This window comes from Pseudorasbora parva, chromosome 23 (assembly GCF_024679245.1).
Source record: "Pseudorasbora parva isolate DD20220531a chromosome 23, ASM2467924v1, whole genome shotgun sequence".
NCBI classification, from domain to species: Eukaryota; Metazoa; Chordata; class Actinopteri; order Cypriniformes; family Gobionidae; genus Pseudorasbora; species Pseudorasbora parva.
The window spans coordinates 10,368,330-10,394,198 of record NC_090194.1 but is presented as its reverse complement, the minus strand read 5'-3'; the positions used below and the strand labels follow the sequence as shown (position 1 = coordinate 10,394,198).

At 41.3% G+C, this 25,869-nt stretch overlaps 4 protein-coding genes across 27 annotated transcripts in view; all 4 read left to right on the top strand.

The window, feature by feature from the left end:
• Nucleotides 1-25,481, top strand: part of LOC137062084 (protocadherin gamma-A6-like) — a 127,806-nt gene extending 102,325 nt beyond the window's left edge. For 11 of the 24 annotated variants that reach the window (XM_067432873.1, XM_067432872.1, XM_067432874.1 and 8 more), the window contains exons 2-5: nucleotides 18,529-18,587; nucleotides 19,478-19,531; nucleotides 20,921-21,039; nucleotides 23,687-25,481. In XM_067432873.1, the coding sequence (XP_067288974.1) occupies nucleotides 18,529-18,587; nucleotides 19,478-19,531; nucleotides 20,921-21,039; nucleotides 23,687-23,919 (465 nt within the window). In that variant the 3' untranslated portion in view covers nucleotides 23,920-25,481. The remainder of the gene's footprint in view (nucleotides 1-18,528; nucleotides 18,588-19,477; nucleotides 19,532-20,920; nucleotides 21,040-23,686) is intronic. The other 13 variants (XM_067432883.1, XM_067432882.1, XM_067432884.1 and 10 more) reach the window with 3 other exon arrangements.
• Nucleotides 332-6,223, top strand: LOC137063131 (protocadherin gamma-C4-like). Its single transcript, XM_067434208.1, has 2 exons — nucleotides 332-2,630; nucleotides 3,560-6,223. Exons 1-2 carry the CDS (start codon nucleotides 451-453, stop codon nucleotides 6,066-6,068), a joined length of 4,689 nt encoding a protein of 1,562 aa, XP_067290309.1. The 5' UTR covers nucleotides 332-450; the 3' UTR covers nucleotides 6,069-6,223.
• Nucleotides 7,307-10,350, top strand: LOC137062090 (protocadherin gamma-C5-like). The gene has a single exon (XM_067432897.1). It carries the CDS (start codon nucleotides 7,766-7,768, stop codon nucleotides 10,250-10,252), a length of 2,487 nt encoding a protein of 828 aa, XP_067288998.1. The 5' UTR covers nucleotides 7,307-7,765; the 3' UTR covers nucleotides 10,253-10,350.
• Nucleotides 14,735-18,522, top strand: pcdh1g32 (protocadherin 1 gamma 32). The gene has a single exon (XM_067432901.1). The coding sequence runs from the start codon at nucleotides 15,085-15,087 to the stop codon at nucleotides 17,536-17,538; it is 2,454 nt and encodes an 817-aa protein (XP_067289002.1). The 5' UTR covers nucleotides 14,735-15,084; the 3' UTR covers nucleotides 17,539-18,522.
• Nucleotides 25,482-25,869: the final 388 nt, after the last annotated feature.

Genomic DNA, 25,869 nt, shown 5'->3' with positions numbered 1-25,869 from the left:
AGAATACACCCGCGGTTATGACGCTGATCACTAAAAAACCAACCCCTCGATCGAAATGGATATGCGATCTTAATAAAAGAAGAACAAATACGTTTTTTTCTGGATATTTGTGAAGCGATCCTTGATGGAAAGGTTCAAATCACCGCGGAAATGAGAAGCTTCAGAGTGTGGAAACAGGCAGCGCGTTGGCTGTTGGTTTCCTCTCTATTATGGAATACAATTGGAGCGCAGATTCGCTACACTATCCCAGAGGAACTAAAGGAAGGGTCTGTTGTTGGGAATATTGCAAAGGACATTGGCCTGGACATTTCAGACATCGCTAATCGTAAGTTGCGGATAGCCTCTGATTCCAGTACGCAGTATTTTAGTGTGGATGCGAGGAATGGTGAGCTGATAGTCAATGGTAGAATAGACAGAGAGGCGCTCTGTGGACAAAGCGCCAGTTGTCTGATGCCGTTACAACTGGTTATAGAAAACCCTTTGCAGTTATATCGTGTTAATGTAGAGGTACAAGATATAAATGACAATGCACCGAATTTTCATACAAAAGATAATGTTTTAAAAATAGCTGAATCAGTAGCTGTGGGCGCAAAATTTCCATTTGAAAGTGCCGAGGATTTAGATGTCGGTAGCAATAGTCTCAAATCATATACTCTGAGTAATAACGCTTTTTTCCGTTTAAATGTGAAAACACTGGAAGATGGTAAGAAAGTACCAGAGTTAATAATTGATAAACCACTGGACCGAGAGAAACAGTCTGTACATAAGCTCGTTTTAACAGCATTAGACGGTGGCGATCCTGTCAAATCGGGAACTATTATTATACAAGTTATCGTTCAAGATATTAATGACAATGAGCCACAATTTGAACAATCGCAATATAAAGCATCTGTGCAGGAGAGTACGACATTTGGTTCAAGCGTCTTAACTGTAAAGGCCACTGATTTAGATGAAGGTCTTAACGGCGTGATACAGTACGTTTTCTGTGCGCATACACCAGATCACGTGAGAAACGTTTTCAGTATCAATGTTGAAACCGGAGAAATTACAGTGATTGGAAAACTAGACTACGAATTAACAAAACTGTACACGTTTGATGTCTGCGCTAAAGACAAAGGGAGCCCAGAACAGGAGGGCCATTCTTCAGTGAGGCTGCACATCATTGATGAGAATGACAATATCCCCGAAATCATTTTGACATCTTTACCTAGCCCAGTGTCGGAGAACGCATCAGTCGGTACAGTTGTAGCTTTAATCAACGTAAAAGACTTAGATTCGGGTAATAACGGGAACGTAGATCTTACAATCTCCTCGCGTTTTCCTTTCAAACTAAAACCAGCCTTTGACAATCACTATTCTTTGGTAACTGACTCATTCTTGGACCGTGAAGCTAATGCAGAATATGACATAGAATTAGTAGCGACAGACTCTGGTGTGCCACCTTTAAAATCTACAAAAACTTTAAATGTAAAAGTACTGGATGTGAATGACAACCCTCCAATATTCTCACAGTCCTCGTATACAGTGTATATAAAGGAAAATAGCCCACCGGGCGGTTCGTTGTTTTCTGTGACTGCGTCGGATATTGACCAAGATAAGAACGCAATACTGAGTTACGCAATTCTAGATTTAAGCTCAAATCAGATTCCAGCATCATCTTATTTTTATATCAACTCCGAGAACGGAACTATTTACAGCATGAGCTCGTTTGACTATGAGAAAACGAAATTTTTCAGTGTTATAGTTCAAGCTAAAGATCACGGCTCTCCATCTCTGAGCAGTAACGCCACAGTTCATGTGTTCATTCTGGACCGGAACGATAACGCACCTGCTGTCATTTACCCGTCCGCACTCATGGGGTCTGTCTCTCATCAGAGGATGCCCCGTTCTGCTAAAGCAGGACATCTCGTTACTAAGGTAACAGCAGTGGACGCGGACTCGGGTCATAACGCCTGGCTCTTCTACAGGCTCGCGGAGGCCACGGACGCGTCACTGTTCAGTGTGAATTTACACACGGGAGAGGTGAGGACTAAACGCGCTGTTTCAGAGCAGGACGACTCCTCTCAGAGACTGGTGATAGAGATAAAGGATAATGGAGAACCGATCCAGTCCACCACAGTCACAGTGGATATACTGATAGAGGACGGGTTTCATGAACCCATCTCAGACTATAGAGAGAAAACTATCGAGCCCAACAAGAAAAGCGGTAAAATCACTTTATATCTGATCATCTCTTTGGCTTCCGTGTCCATGTTGTGTCTGATGACATTTTTCATTCTACTGGTGAAATGTGCGCGAGGCAGTAGAGGCGGCTCAAGCTGCTGTATCAGACGAACTGATTCTGGATACAAGAACCCCAACAGAAACCTGCAGATCCAGCTCAACACTGACGGGCCCATTAAGTATGTGGAGGTTCTGGGAGGAGACATGATGTCTCAGAGTCAGTCCTTCGGCTCCTATCTCTCTCCAATGTCAGAATTCAGTGATCTCACCCTCGTTAAGCCCAGCAGCACCACAAACTTTACAGACACGCTAAACGTGCTTGACGCGTCATTACCAGACAGTGCGTGGACGTTCGAGAGCCAACAGGTGAGATGCAGAATAATTAATTACCTCAGCATCAATAATATGCGATAATTTTATTTCTCTAAACAGTGCATAAACACAATTTAAGATATACACATGCTTGGTAGTGTGTGTGTGTGTGTGTGTGTGTGTGTGTGTGTGTGTGTGTGTGTGTGTGTGTGTGTGTGAGAGAGAGAGCCTGTTTATGTGGTGTAAGAGGACACAAATTTGTATAACTACATTGGTATTACACTATAGATGTGGTTTATAGGACATTTCAAATATCCTCATAATTCAAATAGCTTTAAAAACATACTAAATTATGATTTTTTTGACAAAGTAAAAATAATGAATGTTTCCTGTGATGGGTAGGTTTAGGGGCAGGGCAGTGTAAAGGGATAGAAAATACGGTTTGTACAGTATAAAAACCATTACGCCTATGGAGAGTCCATGTAAATCACACAGACCAACGTGTGTGTGTGTGTGTGTGTGTGTGTGTGTGTGTGTGTGTGTGTGTGTGTGTGTGTGCTGTAATAATTATTTACCAATTACATTTTAAGAACAACTAAATTGCCATTGCTATTCTCTTGTGGTTATGTTCAAATGCTCGCCCTGTTACTTTAACGTTTTGTGTACAACACTATTTGTCCATCTAGCTACTAAATAAGCCTGAGACAAGCTGTATTGCCTATTTTAGAGCACATTTCTCCACTAGATGCCGTAACACACACCACATAGGGCTGGTTATGCCTGTAAGAAACAGCAAAGCATCTATTGGATGAGCGAGCGTTGAGCTCTGTGCCAATCGTGCTTCAGACCATACAAAGAGATCTACTCCCTCCCCCAGCCAGAGGAGGAGTACAATGATGAGAGCTGTAGAGAGAGGAAACATGACCGCTTTATGAGGCTGATCACCACAACGAGGATGCGTTGAGTAGACGTTTATTTGAACATGGAGATCGGCATTCTGATTTTCTATGGATTTAAGATAAAGATTTGTTGATGGGAATATCAAGCGCAACAGAGAAATGAGGCACAGGAGGATCAGAGAATGGAAATGGGCAGCGCTTTGGCTGCTCGCTTTCTCTCTATTGTGGAATACAGTTGGAGCGCAGATTCGCTACACAATACCCGAAGAGTTAAAGGAAGGATCTATCGTTGGGAATATCGCGAAGGATTTGGGGTTTGACATCTCAGATATCGCCGAGCGTAAGTTGCGGATAGCATCTGAATCAAACAGACAGTATTTCAATGTGGATTCAGGGAAGGGTGATCTGGTAGTTAATGGAAGAATAGACAGAGAAACGCTCTGTGGACAAAGCGTCAGTTGTCTGATACCACTGCAGATCGTTATTGAGAATCCATTACAGATGCACAGAGTAGAGATAGAAATACAAGATATAAATGATAATGCACCAAACTTCCACAATAAAGACGGCGTATTAAAAATTTCTGAATTGACCGCTCCAGGCGCTCGATTTCCTCTTGAAATTGCCGAGGACCTCGATGTTGGAAGCAATAGTCTAAAGTCCTATTCATTAAGCAATAACAATTTCTTCCGTTTAAATTTAAAGACACTTAAAAACGGAAGGCAAATACCAGAGCTGGTGCTTGATAAATCACTAGATAGAGAGAAACAGGCAGTTCACAAGATAATATTAACAGCTCTAGATGGCGGTAATCCGGTCAAATCTGGAACATCTTTACTGCAAATAATAGTTCAGGATTTTAATGACAACGAACCAACATTTGAAGTTGCTGCATATAAAGCGTCTGTTCTAGAAAGCGCCGTTGTTGGTTCAAGTGTGATCAAAATAAAAGCCACCGATTTGGATGAAGGTCAGAATGGTGAGATACAGTATTTATTCGCTGCGCACACGCCTGAACTTGTAAGAAATGTTTTTAGTGTGAACGTTGAAACCGGTGAAATAACAGTAACTGGAAAGCTAGATTACGAGACTACAAAATCATATACATTTGATGTCTGTGCTAAAGATAATGGGAACCCAGAGCTCGAGGGACAGTCATCGGTTCAGATAGATATTATAGATGAGAATGACAACCCTCCAGAGATTATACTGACATCTTTACCGAGCCCCGTGCCTGAAAACGCGACGGTGGGAACGGTGGTGGCTCTGATCACCGTCAAAGATTTGGACTCCGGTAATAACGGCAAAGTCGAGCTAATCGTCTCTACGGATGTTCCTTTTAAATTAAAACCTAATTTTGATAGCCATTATTCACTGATAACGGATTCTTTCTTAGACCGTGAGGTTCATTCAGAATATAATGTAGAAATACTGGCTATGGACTCCGGTGTTCCACCCATAAAAACTGTGAAGACTGTGAATGTGAAAGTGCTTGATGTGAATGACAACGCTCCAGTATTCTCACAGTCTTCATATAACATTTACATAAACGAAAATAATAATGCAGGTGTTTCATTGTTTTCTCTTTCTGCGTCTGATATTGACCAAAATAAAAACGCTCTACTCACTTACTCGATTTTGGAATTAGGCACAAATCACGTTCCAGCATCATCTTATTTTTATATCAACTCTGAGAATGGAACTATTTACAGCATGAGCTCATTTGATTATGAGAAAACCAAACTAATCACCATCGTAGTGCAGGCTAAAGATCACGGCTCTCCATCTCTGAGCAGTAACGCCACAGTTCATGTGTTCATTCTGGACCGGAACGATAACGCACCTGCTGTCATTTACCCGTCCGCACTCATGGGGTCTGTCTCTCATCAGAGGATGCCCCGTTCTGCTAAAGCAGGACATCTCGTTACTAAGGTAACAGCAGTGGACGCGGACTCGGGTCATAACGCCTGGCTCTTCTACAGGCTCGCGGAGGCCACGGACGCGTCACTGTTCAGTGTGAATTTACACACGGGAGAGGTGAGGACTAAACGCTCTGTTTCAGAGCAGGACGACTCCTCTCAGAGACTGGTCATAGAGATAAAGGATAATGGAGAACCGATCCAGTCCACCACAGTCACAGTGGATATACTGATAGAGGACGGGTTTCATGAGCCCATCTCAGACTATAGAGAGAAAACTATCGAGCCCAACAAGAAAAGCGGTAAAATCACTTTATATCTGATCATCTCTCTGGCTTCAGTGTCCATGTTGTGTCTGATGACATTTTTCATTCTACTGGTGAAATGTGCGCGAGGCAGTAGAGGCGGCTCAAGCTGCTGTATCAGACGAACTGATTCTGGATACAAGAACCCCAACAGAAACCTGCAGATCCAGCTCAACACTGACGGGCCCATTAAGTATGTGGAGGTTCTGGGAGGAGACATGATGTCTCAGAGTCAGTCCTTCGGCTCCTATCTCTCTCCAATGTCAGAATTCAGTGATCTCACCCTCGTTAAGCCCAGCAGCACCACAAACTTTTCAGACACGCTAAACGTGCTTGACGCGTCATTACCAGACAGCGCGTGGACGTTCGAGAGCCAACAGGTGAGACGCAGAATAATTAACTCAGCATGAATAGATAAGTGTATGCTGTTTATTCTTCGAAAGTGCATAAATATAATCACAGGTATGTAACACTTTCAAAAACGTGATGTGTGACACGCTTGATTGTACTGGTTTGGCCTAGTATAAGGACGCAAAGACCTTATATTGTGGAGTGTATTAGGTTTCAGGACACGTCCCCTACATTATAAGGACATGCCGATTTCCTTGTAATTTAAAACGCAAAATAAAAATGCTAAACGATTGTTGGTATTAAACGTGTGTGTGTGTGTGTGTGTGTGTGTGTGTGTGTGTGTGTGTGTGTGTGTGTGTGTGTGTGTGTGTGTGTGTGTGTGTGTGTGTGAGCCTGTTTATGTGGTTTATGAGGACACAAATTTGTATAACTACATGGGTATTACACTGGTATTACTCTATAAATGTGGTTTATGAGGACATATCAAATGTCCTCATAATTCAAATGGCCTTAAAAACATACTAAATTATGTTTTTTTGAGAAAGTAAAAATGCAGCATGTTTCCTGTGATGGGTAGGTTTAGGGGCAGGGGCAGTGTAAGGGGATAGAAAATACGGTTTGTACAGTATAAAAACCATTACGCCTATGGAGAGTCCCTGTAAACCACATAGACCAACATGTGTGTGTGTGTGTGTGTGTGTGTGTGTGTGTGTGTGTGTGTGTGTGTGTGTGTGTGTGTGTGTGTGTGTGTGTGTGTGTGTCGGGGTGGGGTTGGAGGAGCATGGCTTGGAAATTAAGACATTTCTAAAGTTTAATAAAGCATAACTGCTGTTAAAAAAGCAAGTCGTATTTAAAACGACATTTGTACATGTTCCAGAATACCAGTTGCCTATTTGAGTAGTTCACTAGAGTGTTTTGTATTTATAATTCTATTTGGCATTGAGCATCAATATTTCTAAACCCACGATTCAGCAACGCTATCATTGTCAGTTATGAATAAATGAAACAAAGTTAAATAACTTTTACTGACGCACAGTTTCCATGTTTAGAAACTTTTTCACTACACATTTTATGTCAAAATGCCAGAGATAACGAAAGTTTTGACTGCGTTCAGCACTTTGGTCTGGACAGCTCCCGTAACGATGTGACGTTAGGCCGTTTAGAAGGCATTGTTGCATCATTCATAATAATAATAAAAAATGCAATATATAATTGGACACTGTATTTGCTCATCATTGAAAGGTCAAAATAAAACAAAACCTTTCAATACCAAATTAAAAAAATTGCTATAATAATTATTTTCCACTGAATTTTACAAACAGATAAATGACTTACTCCCTGGTTATTTTAACGTCGATTTGTGTACATAAACGTTTCCCTCTCTACCTGAATCGTTAGACTGAGACTAGCTGCACTGCCTATTTTAGAGCACATTTCTCCACTAGATGCCGTAACACACACCACAGGGCTGGTTATGCCTGTAAGAAACAGCAAAGCATCTATTGGATGAGCGAGCGTTGAGCTCTGTGCCAATCGTGCTTCAGACCATACAAAGAGATCTACTCCCTCCCCCAGCCAGAGGAGGAGTACAATGATGAGAGCTGTAGAGAGAGGAAACATGACCGCTTTATGAGGCTGATCACCACAACGAGGATGCGTTGAGTAGACGTTTATTTGAACATGGAGAGCGGCTTTCTGATTTTCTATGGATTTAAGATAAAGGTTTGTTGATGGGAATATCAAGCGCAACAGAGAAATGAGGCACAGGAGGATCAGAGAATGGAAATGGGCAGCGCTTTGGCTGCTCGCTTTCTCTCTATTGTGGAATACAGTTGGAGCGCAGATTCGCTACACAATACCCGAAGAGTTAAAGGAAGGATCTATCGTTGGGAATATCGCGAAGGATTTGGGGTTTGACATCTCAGATATCGCCGAGCGTAAGTTGCGGATAGCATCTGAATCAAACAGACAGTATTTCAATGTGGATTCAGGGAAGGGTGATCTGGTAGTTAATGGAAGAATAGACAGAGAAACGCTCTGTGGACAAAGCGTCAGTTGTCTGATGCCACTGCAGATCGTTATTGAAAACCCATTACAGTTACATAAAGTTGAAATAGAAATACAAGATATAAACGATAATGCACCGAACTTTCATACTAAAGATGCCACATTAAAAATATACGAACTCACTGCCTCCGGCGCACGATTTACCCTTGAAAGTGCCGAGGACCTCGATGTTGGCAGTAATAGCTTAAAGACTTATTCAATCAGTAGTAACAATTTTTTTCGTCTTAATGTTAAAACTTTAAAAGATGGAAGAATGGTACCTGAACTTGTGGTTGAAAAACCTTTAGATAGAGAGAAACAGGCAGTTCACAAGCTAATATTAACAGCTCTAGATGGCGGTAATCCGGTCAAATCTGGAACATCTTTACTGCAAATAATAGTTCAAGACATAAACGACAACGAACCGACATTTGAAGTTGCTGCATATAAAGCGTCTGTTCTAGAAAGCGCCGTTGTTGGTTCAAGTGTGATCAAAATAAAAGCCACTGACTCCGATGAAGGTCCTAACGGTGAGATAAAGTATTCCTTCGGCGCGCACACGCCTGAACTTGTAAGAAATGCCTTTACTGTAAACGCTGAAACCGGAGAAATAACAGTCATTGGGAAATTAGATTACGAGACTAAAAAAACGTATACGTTTGATGTCTGTGCTAAAGATAATGGGAACCCAGAGCTCGAGGGACAGTCATCGGTTCAGATAGATATCATAGATGAGAATGACAACCCTCCAGAGATTATACTGACATCTTTACCGAGCCCCGTGCCTGAAAACGCGACGGTGGGAACGGTGGTGGCTCTGATCACCGTCAAAGATTTGGACTCCGGTAATAACGGCAAAGTCGAGCTAATAGTCTCTAAGGACGTTCCTTTTAAATTAAAACCCTCCTTCGATAACTACTATTCGTTGATAACTGACTCATTATTAGACCGTGAGATCCATTCAGAATATAATGTAGAAATACTGGCCATGGACTCCGGTGTTCCACCCTTAAAGACGGTAGAGGCTGTAAATGTGAAAGTGCTTGACGTGAATGACAACCCTCCAGTATTCTCGCAGACCTCATATAATGTTTATATACAGGAAAATAACTTAGCAGGTGTTTCGTTGTTTTCTGTGTCTGCATCTGACAATGACCAAGATAAAAACGCTCTACTCGCGTATTCAGTTTTGGATTTAAGTTCAAATCACGTTCCAGCATCATCTTATTTTTATATTAATTCCGAGAATGGGTCTATTTACAGCATGAGCTCATTTGATTATGAGAAAATTAAACTGATCAGCATCGTAGTGCAAGCTAAAGATCACGGCTCTCCATCTCTGAGCAGTAACGCCACAGTTCATGTGTTCATTCTGGACCGGAACGATAACGCACCTGCTGTCATTTACCCGTCCGCACTCATGGGGTCTGTCTCTCATCAGAGGATGCCCCGTTCTGCTAAAGCAGGACATCTCGTTACTAAGGTAACAGCAGTGGACGCGGACTCGGGTCATAACGCCTGGCTCTTCTACAGGCTCGCGGAGGCCACGGACGCGTCACTGTTCAGTGTGAATTTACACACGGGAGAGGTGAGGACTAAACGCGCTGTTTCAGAGCAGGACGACTCCGCTCAGAGACTGGTCATAGAGATAAAGGATAATGGAGAACCGATCCAGTCCACCACAGTCACAGTGGATATACTGATAGAGGACGGGTTTCATGAGCCCATCTCAGACTATAGAGAGAAAACTATCGAGCCCAACAAGAAAAGCGGTAAAATCACTTTATATCTGATCATCTCTTTGGCTTCAGTGTCCATGTTGTGTCTGATGACATTTTTCATTCTACTGGTCAAATGTGCGCGAGGCAGTAGAGGCGGCTCAAGCTGCTGTATCAGACGAACTGATTCTGGATACAAGAACCCCAACAGAAACCTGCAGATCCAGCTCAACACTGACGGGCCCATTAAGTATGTGGAGGTTCTGGGAGGAGACATGATGTCTCAGAGTCAGTCCTTCGGCTCCTATCTCTCTCCAATGTCAGAATTCAGTGATCTCACCCTCGTTAAGCCCAGCAGCACCACAAACTTTACAGACACGCTAAACGTGCTTGACGCGTCATTACCAGACAGCGCGTGGACGTTCGAGAGCCAACAGGTGAGACGCAGAATAATCAATTACCTCAGCATCAATAGATAACTTTGTGAGATTATTTAATTCTTCTAAACAGAGCATAAATTACATTTCACCTATATTGCACTTTTAAAAGTGTGACGGTACAAACTTTTGATGTGTGTGTGTGTGTGTGTGTGTGTGTGTGTGTGTGTGTGTGTGTGTGTGTGTGTGTGTGTGTGTGTGTGTGTGTGTGTGTGTGTGTGTGTGTGAGCCTGTTTATGTGGTTTATGAGGACACAAATGTGTATAACTACATGGGTATTGCACTGGTATTACTCTATAAATGTGGTTTATGAGGACATATCAAATGTCCCCATAATTCAAATGGCCTTAAAAACATACTAAATGATGTTTTTTTGAGAAAGTAAAAATGCAGCATGTTTCCTGTGATGGGTAGGTTTAGGGGCAGGGGCAGTGTAAGGGGATAGACAATACGGTTTGTACAGTATAAAAACCATTACGCCTATGGAGAGTCCCTGTAAACCACATAGACCAACGTGTGTGTGTGTGTGTGTGTGTGTGTGTGTGTGTGTGTGTGTGTGTGTGTGTGTGTGTGTGTGTGTGTGTGTGTGTGTGTGTGTGTGTGTGTGTGTGTGTGTGTGTGTGTGTGTGTGTGGCATGGCTCCGAGATCGATTCTCTGGTTTAGCTGTCTCTCTATTTTGGACAGAAATCATCAACTAGAATTTCTGTAGTTTTGTTGATGTTGTTGTTGTTGTTGTTGTTGTTTTTAAGAGGAATCTTTGAGGACACTTTGACATGTTGATATATTTATACGCTTGATAAAATGTATGCCAGAAAAATAAAAACTAATCTAAATTAAAAAGATATATGTACATGAGTCATCATAAGCGTTGTACATGTCTTATGCACATCACGAGCAGTGTAACTGAATTGATTTCATTTTGAACAGTTTGGCGTTGAGCATATATAACATTGACTCATCAAAGCAATCGTTAACTTTTTTCTAAATTAAAAAATATTAAATAAATTCCACTGACGTGCAAATTCCATGGTTAACAACATTTTCGCACCATATTTGTGATGTCAAAACTCCCGCAGATAAAAGTTTTCAGACTGCGTTCAGCACTTTGGGCTGGACAGCTCCCGTGACGATGCGACTCTTCAGCAGGGATAGGCAACGTCAGTCCTGGAATGCCGCTGTCCTGCAGAGTTTAGCTCCAACCCTATTCAAACACGTATAAATAAGCTGATCAAGGTCTCCAGGTTATCTCTAAGGCAACCGGAGGTGTTTTTTTCAGGGTTGGAGCTAAACTCTACAGAGGTGCGTTTCCCAAAATCAACTGTGGTCGCAAGTTCCGTTGTTATCAATACAATTCAACGGTAGTTGGCTAACGATGCATTTGGAAAACGCACCTCAGGACAGCAGCACTCCAGGATTGACGTTGCCTAGTCTGGCTCATAGTTTTAGAGGCATTGTTGCAAAAACAAAACCAAACATACAAAAAAAACCTTTATTGAGACAATTTTCTCATATAGAAACTAAAAAGGCACAAGCCTAAATAGCATATGCCAAAAGGTCAAATAGCACATTAAAATGATTTAATCGTTTTTGGCTGAATTTTAAGAATAAACAAGTTACACTTGCTTACCACCCTTATGCTCAAATGCTCATAACCTGTCATGTAAGAGTCATTTTGCGTACAAAAATTGTTGCCTCTCTAAGTAGCTAAGAAACAAGCCTGAGACTAGCTGTATTGCACATTTTAGAACACATTTCTCCACTAGATGCCGTAACACACACCACAGGGCTTGTTATGCCTGTAAGAAACAGCAAAGCATCTATTGGATGAGCGAGCGTTGAGCTCTGTGCCAATCGTGCTTCAGACCATACAAAGAGATCTACTCCCTCCCCCAGCCAGAGGAGGAGTACAATGATGAGAGCTGTAGAGAGAGGAAACATGACCGCTTTATGAGGCTGATCACCACAACGAGGATGCGTTGAGTAGACGTTTATTTGAACATGGAGAGCAGCATTCTGATTTTCTATGGATTTAAGATAAAGATTTGTTGATGGGAATATCAAGCGCAACAGAGAAATGAGGCACAGGAGGATCAGAGAATGGAAATGGGCAGCGCTTTGGCTGCTCGCTTTCTCTCTATTGTGGAATACAGTTGGAGCGCAGATTCGCTACACAATACCCGAAGAGTTAAAGGAAGGATCTATCGTTGGGAATATCGCGAAGGATTTGGGGTTTGACATCTCAGATATCGCCGAGCGTAAGTTGCGGATAGCCTCTGAATCAAACAGACAGTATTTCAATGTGGATTCAGGGAAGGGTGATCTGGTAGTTAATGGAAGAATAGACAGAGAAACGCTCTGTGGACAAAGCGTCAGTTGTCTGATACCACTGCAGATCGTTATTGAGAATCCACTTCAGATGCATAGCGTAGAGATAGAAATACAAGATATAAATGATAATGCACCGAACTTTCATACTAAAGAGGCCACATTAAAAATATCTGAACTGATTGCACCTGGCACACGATTTACCCTTGAAAGTGCCGAGGACCTCGATGTTGGCAGTAATAGCTTAAAGACTTATTCAATCAGTAGTAACAATTTTTTCCGTCTTAATGTTAAAACTTTAAAAGATGGAAGAATGGTACCTGAACTTGTGGTTGAAAAACCTTTAGATAGAGAGAAACAGGCAGTTCATAAACTAATATTAACAGCTCTAGATGGCGGTAATCCGGTCAAATCTGGAACATCTTTACTGCAAATAATAGTTCAAGACATAAACGACAACGAACCGACATTTGAAGTTGCTGCATATAAAGCGTCTGTTCTAGAAAGCGCCGTTGTTGGTTCAAGTGTGATCAAAATAAAAGCCACTGACTCCGATGAAGGTCCTAACGGTGAGATAAAGTATTCCTTCGGCGCGCACACGCCTGAACTTGTAAGAAATGCCTTTACTGTAAACGCTGAAACCGGAGAAATAACAGTCATTGGGAAATTAGATTACGAGACTAAAAAAACGTATACGTTTGATGTCTGTGCTAAAGACAATGGGAACCCAGAGCTCGAGGGACAGTCATCGGTTCAGATAGATATCATAGATGAGAATGACAACCCTCCAGAGATTATACTGACATCTTTACCGAGCCCCGTGCCTGAAAACGCGACGGTGGGAACGGTGGTGGCTCTGATCACCGTTAAAGATTTGGACTCCGGTAATAACGGCAAAGTCGAGCTAATTGTCTCTACGGATGTTCCTTTTAAATTGAAACCTTCTCATAATTATTATTCGTTAATAACTGACTCATTTCTTGACCGTGAGGTTCATTCAGAGTATAGTGTAGAAATACTGGCCATTGACTCCGGTGTTCCACCCTTAAAGACTGTGAAGACTTTGAATATTAAAGTTCTTGATGTAAATGACAACCCTCCCGTATTCTCTCAGACCTCATATAACGTTTACATTATCGAAAACAATCTTGCAGGCACTTCATTGTTTTCTGTTTCTGCATCTGATATTGACCAGGATAAAAACGCTGTACTCACATATTCAGTCCAGGATTCAAGTTCTAATCATATTCCAGCATCATCTTATTTTTATATCAACTCTGAGAATGGAACGATCTACAGCATGAGCTCGTTTGATTATGAGAAAACCAAACTAATCACCATCGTAGTGCAGGCTAAAGATCACGGCTCTCCATCTCTGAGCAGTAACGCCACAGTTCATGTGTTTATTCTGGACCGGAACGATAACGCACCTGCTGTCATTTACCCGTCCGCACTCATGGGGTCTGTCTCTCATCAGAGGATGCCCCGTTCTGCTAAAGCAGGACATCTCGTTACTAAGGTAACAGCAGTGGACGCGGACTCGGGTCATAACGCCTGGCTCTTCTACAGGCTCGCGGAGGCCACGGACGCGTCACTGTTCAGTGTGAATTTACACACGGGAGAGGTGAGGACTAAACGCGCTGTTTCAGAGCAGGACGACTCCTCTCAGAGACTGGTGATAGAGATAAAGGATAATGGAGAACCGATCCAGTCCACCACAGTCACAGTGGATATACTGATAGAGGACGGGTTTCATGAGCCCATCTCAGACTATAGAGAGAAAACTATCGAGCCCAACAAGAAAAGCGGTAAAATCACTTTATATCTGATCATCTCTTTGGCTTCAGTGTCCATGTTGTGTCTGATGACATTTTTCATTCTACTGGTCAAATGTGCGCGAGGCAGTAGAGGCGGCTCAAGCTGCTGTATCAGACGAACTGATTCTGGATACAAGAACCCCAACAGAAACCTGCAGATCCAGCTCAACACTGACGGGCCCATTAAGTATGTGGAGGTTCTGGGAGGAGACATGATGTCTCAGAGTCAGTCCTTCGGCTCCTATCTCTCTCCAATGTCAGAATTCAGTGATCTCACCCTCGTTAAGCCCAGCAGCACCACAAACTTTACAGACACGCTAAACGTGCTTGACGCGTCATTACCAGACAGCGCGTGGACGTTCGAGAGCCAACAGGTGAGACAAACTCGTTTCAAACAAGTTTATCTTTATACAATCACTCTATATTATGTTCTCTAAACAGTGATATAGTGACGCTGCTTTCAGCACCATGGACAGCACCACATGTGCTTTTGTCTGAGCGAAGTAACTTTCCTCCAATAGCAACGCACGATTTTAACCCCACCCTTTTCACTCTTCTCCAAGAAAGCCACTTGTTGCTATCAAGAGCTGCATTGTTATTTTAGAAACTTACAACCAATGGTGGATATCATGGACACAAAACAAAACTTTTTTTTTTCTACTTGGCAGGTTATGCATACATTAACATCTCGAATGTGTCTATAGCTACTAGTGAAAATACTCAATTAAAAAATGGAGAGTAAAGAGCTTTTTCGGAGATCTTTGGACTGGGCTGCAATTTGGATTGTTCTTAATGCTTTGTGTTTTGCAACGCGCGCTTCGGAACTGTTATATTCTACAGCGGAGGAATCTAAACCAGGGACTATTGTTGGACACTTGACTAAAGATTTAGGAATGGAAGTGCAAGAGATACTTCCAAGAGAGATGCGAATAATCTCGGAATCTAATGATAAATATTTTGACGTAGACCTGACATCTGGAGCTCTGGTGGTCAAGCAAACAATGGACAGAGAGAGCATGTGCGGAGGAAGTTTGCACTGTCACATTCGGATCCAGATTTCTCTTCAGAGTCCGTTGGATATGCACAGCGTCACGGTAGAGATCGTGGATGTTAACGACAACGCGCCGCATTTCCAAAGCCGAAACACTTCTTTGGAAGTTTCAGAAGCGGCTGCGCCCGGCACGATGTTCCGCTTGGAAAGTGCGCGTGACCCTGACGTGGGTGTGAATTCCCTGCGCGCTTATTTTCTTAGTCAAAACGACTGTTTTACTCTAAAAGTAGAAACTAAAAGTGATGGAAGCAAAATCCCAATTTTAATCGTAAACAAGCCTCTTGACAGAGAAAAGACGAGTGAATTTAGATTAATTTTAACTGCAGTTGATGGTGGAAGTGCAGAAAAGTCAGGAAATAGTGCCATTTTTATAAATATTCTAGATGTTAATGACAATGCGCCACACTTTCATAATCCTACAAAAAGAGTCGCGCTTTTAGAAAATTCACCTCATGGAACATTAGTTACAACTCTTAATGCCTCCGATGCCGATCAAGGTCATAATGGTGAAATATCTTTCTCGTTCGATAAATACACCCCTGATAATGTTTTGAAACTCTTTAGCGTGGATTCTATGACTGGCGAAATTAAAGTTACAGGACTAGTCGATCACGAACTCGCTGAAGTGTATGACGTCACTATTCTTGCTAGGGACAAAGGAATGCCCCCCATGGAGGGCTCGTGCAATATCAAAATCGAGATTATCGACGTGAATGACAACACTCCTGCTATCAGCATTAATGTGGTTTCTCCTGTGATCTCTGAAGATGTGAGTTCAGGAACTGTCGTCGCCCTCATCAAAGTCAGAGATGAAGACACGGGGGAAAATGGTGAAGTGAAAGTGGACATCCCTTATGGGTTGCCTTTCAAGATGAGCTCGCCATATAAGGGGCTTTTCACTTTAATGACCGACGGCCAGCTGGACAGAGAGGCTTTGGCTGAATACACAATCACTGTGATCGCCACAGACTCTGGTTCCCCGCCTCGCTCCTCGCAGGAATCCTTTGTGCTACGTCTTTCAGATGTTAATGATAACCCCCCAGTCTTTTCACAGCCTTCTTACTCCATAGACATAGCCGAAAACAATGCCCCAAATGCTCCCCTTCTGTCCGTGTCTGCATCAGACCCAGATGTGGGGGAGAACTCCACAGTTTCCTTCTCGATTTTGGAGACCGGGGCTCTCGGTATGTCTTCATATGTGTATATTAACCCAGCTAGTGGGCAGATATATGCCATGAGAAAGTTTGACTATGAGCAAATTAATGCGTTTCAGTTCGTGGTGCAGGTTCTTGATAGAGGAACTCCAGGTCAAAGCTCTAACGCCACAGTGCATGTGTTTATTAAAGATCAGAATGATCACCCTCCTGTCCTTATATACCCCGCACCCCCATCTGATGGGACACTGCAGTTTTTAGTACCTAGCACCGCCGGTCTCGGATGCCTAGTCAATCGCGTCACATTCGTAGATGGTGATAGTGGCCACAATGCCTGGTTATTCTATAGAATCTCAGGCCCTGATGCTGAAATGTTTCACATAGGCGCACACACCGGAGAGCTGCGTACGGCCCGTAAACTAACCGCAGAGGATAAGTCTGTCTTTAGTCTCACTGTGATTGTAAAAGATAACGGCAGGCCTTCTCTCTCCGCCAGCGTGGTAGTCAACGTGACCCAGGCTGAAAAATCCTCAGACGCCTCTTCCGAACGCAGGAGCTCTAACTCCAAAAGACCAACGGAGCCTGACCTCACTTTGTATCTCATCATCACTTTATCCTTCATTATTGCCGTCTCATTCCTGGTCATCATTGTCATAGCAGTGCGCTGGCTCGGCCACCGTGGTTACATTGGGTGCCTCATGCAAAAACTTGGTTTCAAACACGCACCTCACGAGCACCAACGCAATGACCTCCACCTGCAGCTAAATACTGACGGTCCTATTAGATACGTGGAGGTTGTGGGAGCCTCTCGGGATTTCCACAAACACACTTATGCACCTGGTTTCTCCACCATCTCCAGCAGAAGCGACTTTGTGTTTGTTAAGGCCCCACAGAGCACTCTAAGCATGCGACTGTCAAAAAGACTGTTCACACACTCACTCATGAAGGTGAGAGGAAACTATGCACTAGTTTATATATAGCTGTATATGTATATACAAATTACTGACCCCACACTTTTGATGGGCAGTGTATTTAATTTTAAGCAGCAAAAATGCAGCCATTAACAAAACAAATGATTCAAGCTCCATGTGTTTGAGGTCTGACTTTTACTGTTACACAATTTCTCAAAATAACGGAAATCATGCGGCACAGTATATGTCCATTCATTTCTATTGATGTAGGCTTCAGTCACTATGACTCACTTTTTGGACTAAGCACTCTGTAAAGCCAAGTGTATTAATAATCAGGCCATGGTTAGAGCTATTTCCAGGCATATTGACACAGCAGCTAATTCAACAATATGAATCTAGGAAGAGTTATTATTAAATAGTCAGCTGTTCTAGTAAGGTGAAGCTTTTTGTACTCATTATAATTTAGAAATAGAAGCAGTTGGATGAAGCTGTATGTATGCTATGTACTAGAGTTTAGAGGATCATTATAGTGTGGCATTGCACATGCCTTGAATAACCTCTTGCAACATAATGACTCAACTTGGAGTGGGGAGATGCAGTAGAATTGTGTGGGATACTAAGGAAATGGGGAAAAAAGACAAAATGATGAAATAGTGGGTGGAGTAGCCATAATCCACACACAGGTGAGCTCATATTTTGTTTGATACAGACTTGTGTGTATTTTCCTCATGTACACACACTCATGCGTGACAGCGACATGATCGAAGTTTCAATTATTCACACACTCTCCCTCAACCTATTTTCTACCCTATGTTCCTTTTTGTTGCTCTGTTTCTCATTACTCTCCTCGACCTTTTCTGATCCGGCAAATGTGCCGTTTAAAACGTTGCAGGAGCAGAGGATGTGCATCAGATTGTACTCTGATGTCAATAATACTGATTTGTTTCAGAACTGCAGCCTTGATGGGATGGAGGAACCTGCTCTCCAGAACAGACTACTAGTGCTTATGAATTTCTGTGCCAAGATTTTGACAAAAAAACCTTTTCTTTTCATTTTCAGCAAAAGCCACCAAACTCTGACTGGCGATTTCCTCCAAACCAGAGGCCCGGACCAAGCGGGTGAGTGTTGGATTCAATTTACTTGTCTCGCAAAACCTATGAATACATTTGAGATTGGTGGTATTACGTTCTAAGTTTTGTAATAATTTTAATTGAACCTGTCTGATTGGAATGAGATAACAGCGCACAATAGTAGAACAAAATCAAGGATTACTTGTAAACATTCGAGTGCCCAGATTATTAGTGGTTGCTATTTTAGTCACAGAAGAGTTCAAGGGATAGTTCACCCAAAAATGAAAATGTTGTCATCATTTACTCACCCTCAAGTTGTTTCTTTCTTCTATTGAAAACAAATCAAGATATTTAAAAGAATGAAAGACAGCACTTATTGACTAGTTTTTTTTTAAGTCAATGGATGCCGTCACCTGTCTGTTAACAACATTCTTCAAAATATCTTCTTTTATGCTCAACAGAAGAAAGAAACTCATACAGGTTTGGTACAACTTGAGCACGAGTGAGTAATGGTAAAATGTTTGGGTGAACTGTCCCTTTAAGAAAATCATACGCATGAAAGCATGTAGATTAGAACTTAAATGACTTGTTACATTTTCCTTCCTTTGTGTTTTCATCTTTATATTTAGTCTAAAATACTAACATCATCACCCTTCTGAATACTATAGATCCCATTGACAATCCTGTAAAAAAAAAAAAAAAAAAAAAAACAACAGCTAAAGAATCCGGTGAAGAAAATCACGTGGGAAGAAATCTTGCAAAAACACCAAATATATTATTTATGACAGCAATCCTCAGATTAAAATATAGAAAGGCTAACCACAACCTGTGAGACACGACGTCTTCCTAGCACCTAAAGTTTAGCTGTGGTCAGTCTCGTCCTCGCTGGACGTGAGGTGATTGAGTGACAGCTGCATGCTCCTGTGCTTATGTTTCAGTCAACACAGGTTCCACACCCTGCAGCAGAGATGGACTCCATACGAGAAGTCCAGGTAGAGTGAAGGCGGAGAAAAGGCTAGTGTGTGGTAGCGTTTGGCTTCACCTGGTCTCCTGGTGGCCTTCTAGTGGAATGTTGTGTTTAGGTCGTTTAGATTATGTGTCCTGCAGCTTCCAGCGACATGCTGTCCAGTCTGTTCCTACACATATGAATGTAAACGCAAATTACACGCAGTTCGGTTCATTCAAGGATAAGGCTTTTGGATGTATGTGTATCGCTGATAGCTGTTCGTTGCATCTTGCTCTGCGGGTTGTCGTTGCAATGTGTTTACCTGTGCTTAGTACACTTGTTTGTTCCAATTTGGATTATTTTGGCTTTGTAGAGCCAAGTCTGTGAAGTCTGTCCCTAAAGAGTAGAGAAATAGTCCTGTCCTTGTGTACGGACCACGCTATCAATCTGTCTGTGTGGGCAGAGAGAGTAAAAAAATCAGTTTTTTATTCATGACATTTTGAAAAACTGAGCAGCCTGTAATAAGCAGACATTTACTTAAAGGGATAGTTCATCCAAAATGTTAAATTCTGGCATCAATTACTCACCCTCAAGTTGTTACAAACCTGTATGCGTTTCTTTGTTCTGCTGAACACAAAAGAATATATTTTGAAGAATGTTTGTAATGAAGCAGATGGAGCAACCATTGACAACCATAGTAGGAAAAAAATTACTATGGCAGTCAATGGTGGTTCTACCTGCTTTGTTTCAAACACTCTTCATAATATCTTATTTTGTGTTGAGCAGAACAAAGAAAATCATACAGGTTTGGAACAACTTGAGGGTGAGTAATTGATGACAATATTTGGTTGAACTATTCTTTTAAAGGTATAGTTCACCCAAAAATGAAAATTCTGCATCGTGGCATTCCAAACCTGACTTTTTTCATTTGCAGATCACACAAAACACTGGAAAAATATTTCAAACACTGGACCCTATTGACTTCCACTGTTAAAATATATTTTGTGTATAACAGAAGACAGAGAAAGTCAGGTTAGGGAATGCATAAGGTTGACTTAATGAGGAAATTTTAATTTTGGGGTGAACTATCCCTTTAAATAAAGCTTGTTGTAGTTTGATCAAAGGGCAAAGTGTATGTGTTGTCATGGCACATGGTGTAAACAGACACAAAATGTATTCTGATTAGCTGTCTGTCTGGTTACATCATGCTTACCTCTGCTCTGTCGACTTTAGCCTCCATTTTCTGACTGCACTGCACTGTCCTGCCCTGTCACACAAAATGGCTGTCTCAGCTAATGAACCGGGTGCGTTTATGCTAGCAAACTTGGTGGCTGCTGTTCTCGTATGTGTGTGCGAGAGGTAAAATGTGAGAAAAAAGCACCATGAATGTGTCTTCGCACATGTCGAGTCACTAACCCCATTCTCTGTCGTGTAGGGCTGGAGTGCGCCCTGACGAAGCAGGTGCCGGCGCTGGTGTGATAGCGGGAACAGGACCGTGGCCCAACCCCCCTACCGAAGCTGAACAGCTCCAGGCTCTGATGGCGGCAGCGAACGGTGAATCTCAATCTCACTTATAGCTCTCTCTTGTAAAACTGCATTAGAATGAGAGAAAATAAGAACATGGGGAGAAAGCGTTAGCACATTTATCCTTTGCTATATTTCACATATGTAATGTAACTTTTGAACCAGCAAAACTTAGCTTGTGGGAAGAAAATATCCTTCTGGCTGATCAGCTTTACAAGCTAAAATTTTATGATAATCGCACTGGTTAAGCTAATTAAGCAACCTGGCGGGGGAAAAATCAGCCCACCAGCATCCAAAACACAGCATATGCTGGTCTGTACAGGAGGGAAGACTATCCAGATATACTGTCTTTTATCCATCAGATTTTGAAGACCGTTAGTAACTGGATGATGTGAGAGAAGAGAGAGAAGGAAGAATTTATTGACTGTTATATATACCGGTAGTCAAACTAATTGAGTGTAAAGAGACAAAAGAGACTTTCTTCCTCTCAGCAGCTGCAGTCGAAACAACAACACTGTGCTGATGTTCTTCTCTAGCCTAGATGAATGCGGTCTTTCTAAGAAACAGAATCCCAAGAGTGTCATCAACCATACATTCACATACATGCTAGTTGAAGCCGAGATACAATCCCATTATCTAGATCTGTGAGTTCAAATTCACCTCATGATGGTATGATTTCAGTCAGAATAAAACGTTTTCATGATATTTTAAAAATACTAATTGTTTTAGTCTGACTAAAATCAAACTTATAAGAGCATATAAATATAATTAATACATTTTGAGATACATGCGTATTTAGTATCCTTAAAATTAAGATTTTTGAGGAAAACATTCCAGGATTTTTCTCCATATAGTTGACTTCAGTGGGATACAACGGTTGGACAGTCCAAATTGCTGTTTCAAAGGACTCTACACTATCCCAGATGAGGAATAATGTTCTTATCTAGCGAAACGATCTGTCGTTTTCTAAAAAAAAATATATATAAAAATGTATATACTTTTTAACCACAAAAGCTCTTCTTGCTCTGATCTGCATTGGGCTATGCATCACGTCATCACAATGGAAGTACCGCGGCAGGGCGAAAAACTCCATCTCATTTTCCCCTCCAACTTCAACACTGTCATACATCATTGCTTTACCTTTCTTTGTGAAGGGCGTTTGACTTACTCTTTGCAATTTTGCTTTGTAAACACTTGATTGGTGCTTTCGCCTATGTCGCGCGTGACATATCCAATGGGCTTAATAGTGGTGCATCGCAGAGCAAGAGAAACATTTGTGGTTAAAAAGTATATTAAAAAAAAAATTGGAAAATAACCAATTGTTTCGCTAGATAAGACCCTTATTTCTCAGCTGGGATCGTTAAAGCTGCATTGAAACTGCACTCAAAAAAATGAACTTTCACTGTTGTTAGTTGCACTCAAATCATCCTTGTTCACATTACTTAAAAAACCCATGTAACTACATGAGCTTAAATTTACTGAGTTGTTTCTACTAATAATGAGTATTGACAGCTTCATGTAATAACACTGCTGAGTGAAACCAGAAATCTGGGCAGTGGATCTGTAGTTCCCAGCATGCTTTGCAAGGGACTGCATTGGGAGAGTAAATTTAGGGAAGTGTTATTTTATGTTTTTCAGTAAAGGGAAAGATGTTGCTAGCTTAGGATAGTGTTTAATGTTCACTTATGTTGGACATTTAGAGGAGTTTCTGTAATTTTGGGGTTACCATTATGCAGAAGAGTGGTGCCCGTGTTCAGCACTCATATATTTATTGGATGGAATTCCTGCCCTCAATTAAATGGAATTTGTCCAATGGGTTATTTTTGTATGTTGTTTCTAAAAATACGCTTGTTGTTATATATTTGATATATTTGATATATTTCCACTTTCACTTGTAGAGCAAATAGTTAATTTAATAAGGTAAATTATCCTAACATAATAAACTTAACATAACATTATTAAGTAAACTGCACATATAAATATTATGCAACAGTGACAAATTCAGATGGATTTACTCAAAGAAATTGTCATCTTTACTTGAATTTCTTTTGTTCATATAACTAAATTATGTGTAAAAATTACTCAATAATATTGCGTGGAACCACTTGACCATGCTTTTTTTAAGTAAATTCAACAAGTAATTTGTTTGTGTGTGGAATTTGGCCCTTCAAACTTTTCGACCGACGAAAGAAAGATATATGAACATCTTGGATGGCTTGGGGGTGAGTAAATTATCAGGGAATTTTAATTCTGAAGTGAATAACTGACCACAGTTTTGACTTTATCAGATTTATTCTGTGGGAACAAAGGCAGACCTGCCTTACTGCCATTAGAGGACAATGCCACTTCCATTTGCTATGCATTTTACATAACTGTGACAATATTGTGTTCTACTCTTGTATATAACTACACATGTATTCCGTTCCTGCAAGCGCATTGCTGAGTATGTGATGTGTGTCGATGTTACGGCATTCATAATGAATGGGGGGGATGGGCAGGCAGAAGCAGGTCACTGAGGGAGCTGCAATGCGGTTCTGACTGAATTATGAGCTCTGTGCTGAACCAACCCATCTATAACCTTTCCCATCTCTCTCTCCCTCTCTCTCCTGTTCTTCTATACCTCCTTCTATTTCTTCTTGCTGTTTTTCTTTCTTTCTCACCCTACCGTTGCTCTCAGAAGTAAGTGAAGCTACTGCAACTCTCGGCCCTCGCTACAATCCACAGTATGCCCAGGACTACCGCCAGAACGTCTACATCCCGGGCAGTACCGCCACCCTCACGGCCAACCCTCAGCAACAGGTACCCCAGCAAGCCCTTCCCCCTCCCCAGGCCCTACCCCCCGCCGAAGTCCCCAAAGCAGCTCAGACGCCCGCCAGCAAGAAGAAGCCCACCAAGAAAGACAAGAAGTAATACACATGGAAGCACTATCAGAGCTGCAGGAATATGTTGCCCGGATCTGAGCATCTCTCCTCACAAAACGTGTCCACAGGTTTGGTTTAAAAAAAAAAAAAAAGATTTAGATTCAATGTTTATGTTATTTTGAATTCCATGACAATATATTACTCAATAACCCCTGGAAAACCAAGTACTCGCTGTCCTGCCGTTGAAATGGGACAGTAAACGGCTGAACGAGAGGAGATGTGGTCAGATTGCTGAAGCTCGTTCTTCGACAGAGAACTCTGTCCTGTAAATAGCATTACTAAAACAAGGAGAAAACATGCATTTCTTCTTTTATTTTGTTTTTCCAAATGTCATGTTTTAGGCTTTTCGTGTTCTTTTCAAAGCAAAGTAGATGCTTCTCGTGGTTACATAATGAAACGCTTAGGCTTTTTAACATAATGTGCCACAACTCTCACCTTGACTGAAAAAAATGAGTATTGAGCTGAACTATGCAGTGCAAAGAGGATACTGAAAAACAAGGGGACACGTTAAAGTATATTTCAATTGTTTTCGATGTAAGACAATACATTTGTCTAAAACCAGATGTTGGCATGGCATTTAAAAATAGATTCAGTCTTCTCATGAATAGCCAGTAAAGCAGAGCTGAATGTTAGGTTAACACTACCCTTTGCTATCATTTCCTGTTAGCGTGGAATAAGAATCCTTTGAAATGGCAAGGAGAGTAAACAGTGTTCTTAAAGCTCAGAAATCTCAGCCTTTGTAAGGTCAAGATCAGAGATTGATTTGGGTCAAAGTGATTTTCCTAAGAGTCAGTGGAAAACATGAAGTGAACCAAAAAGAAGAATACCATTAATCCGACTAATGACTAACTTAAGCACAACACTGTACTTGAATGGATCTTAGATGGAAGGATTCTGTCTTTTGTTCTGCACCAACCACCACCACAGTGTGTATATAAAATGTGTAACCTGTCTGTACAAACATTAGAGCCACAAGGGCTGGCTGTTACAGGAATGTTTCAGTATTTTTTAAGAAAAAAGCAACAAAAATGACTATAGAAAAAAGATCAAGTGTAGTGTTGTAGGAAGAAAAGCTTCAAGATCATTGACTAACCAAACTGTACATACTACGGAACTCCTGAAGACACGCAATCGTAGCTTAAGGCTTGTGGACTATGTGCATATTTTTGTGTTTTCCCCCTTCGATTACACTTTCTTTCCTTTTCTCCAATCACCTAAAACTTAAAGATAACAGATGATGATTACTGTTATTAGAGTACCACCCCTCCCACATCTTAATGTACTTTTCTGTGCTTGTAATTCCAATCAGTCGGTAATGATACTGGAATGCCACTCTTGTCTGTTTGACTATGAATATCTATCTATATATATAAATGTCTGTCTACTGCTTGGCTACCTTTCTGTACTTGACTGTGATTCCTTTTAAGAAATGCTTAGCCCCTCATGTTACCCTTTTTATTTTACAAGCTAATATTTATATCGCTGTTGATTTATGTTTTACTTTATTATTGGAACACTTACATTTGAAATAAAATTTTGTCAGAACTCACAGTCATGGCTGAGCTGTATTTTTTAAGCTGCTTTGTCTGTGGAGACATGTCAAAAGTCTGGGGTCGGTACGATTTTCGGAAGGAAATGAATACTTCAATTGGCAGTAAAGACTTTTATAACGTCACAAAAGATTTCCATATCAAATAAATGCTGTGTCTTTGTTGTTGCTGTAGCTCAAACAATCCTGATCCTTGCTTTTAATAAATGTTTCTCGAGCAGCAAATCAGCATATTAGAATGATTTCTGGAGGATCGTGTGACTTAAAACTGGAGTAGTGATCCTAAAAATTCAGCTTTACCATTTAAAATTTTAATAATACTTACAATGTAACTGTTTTTACTGTATTTTGATCAAATAAATGCAGCCTTGGTGAGCATGCAGATTTCTT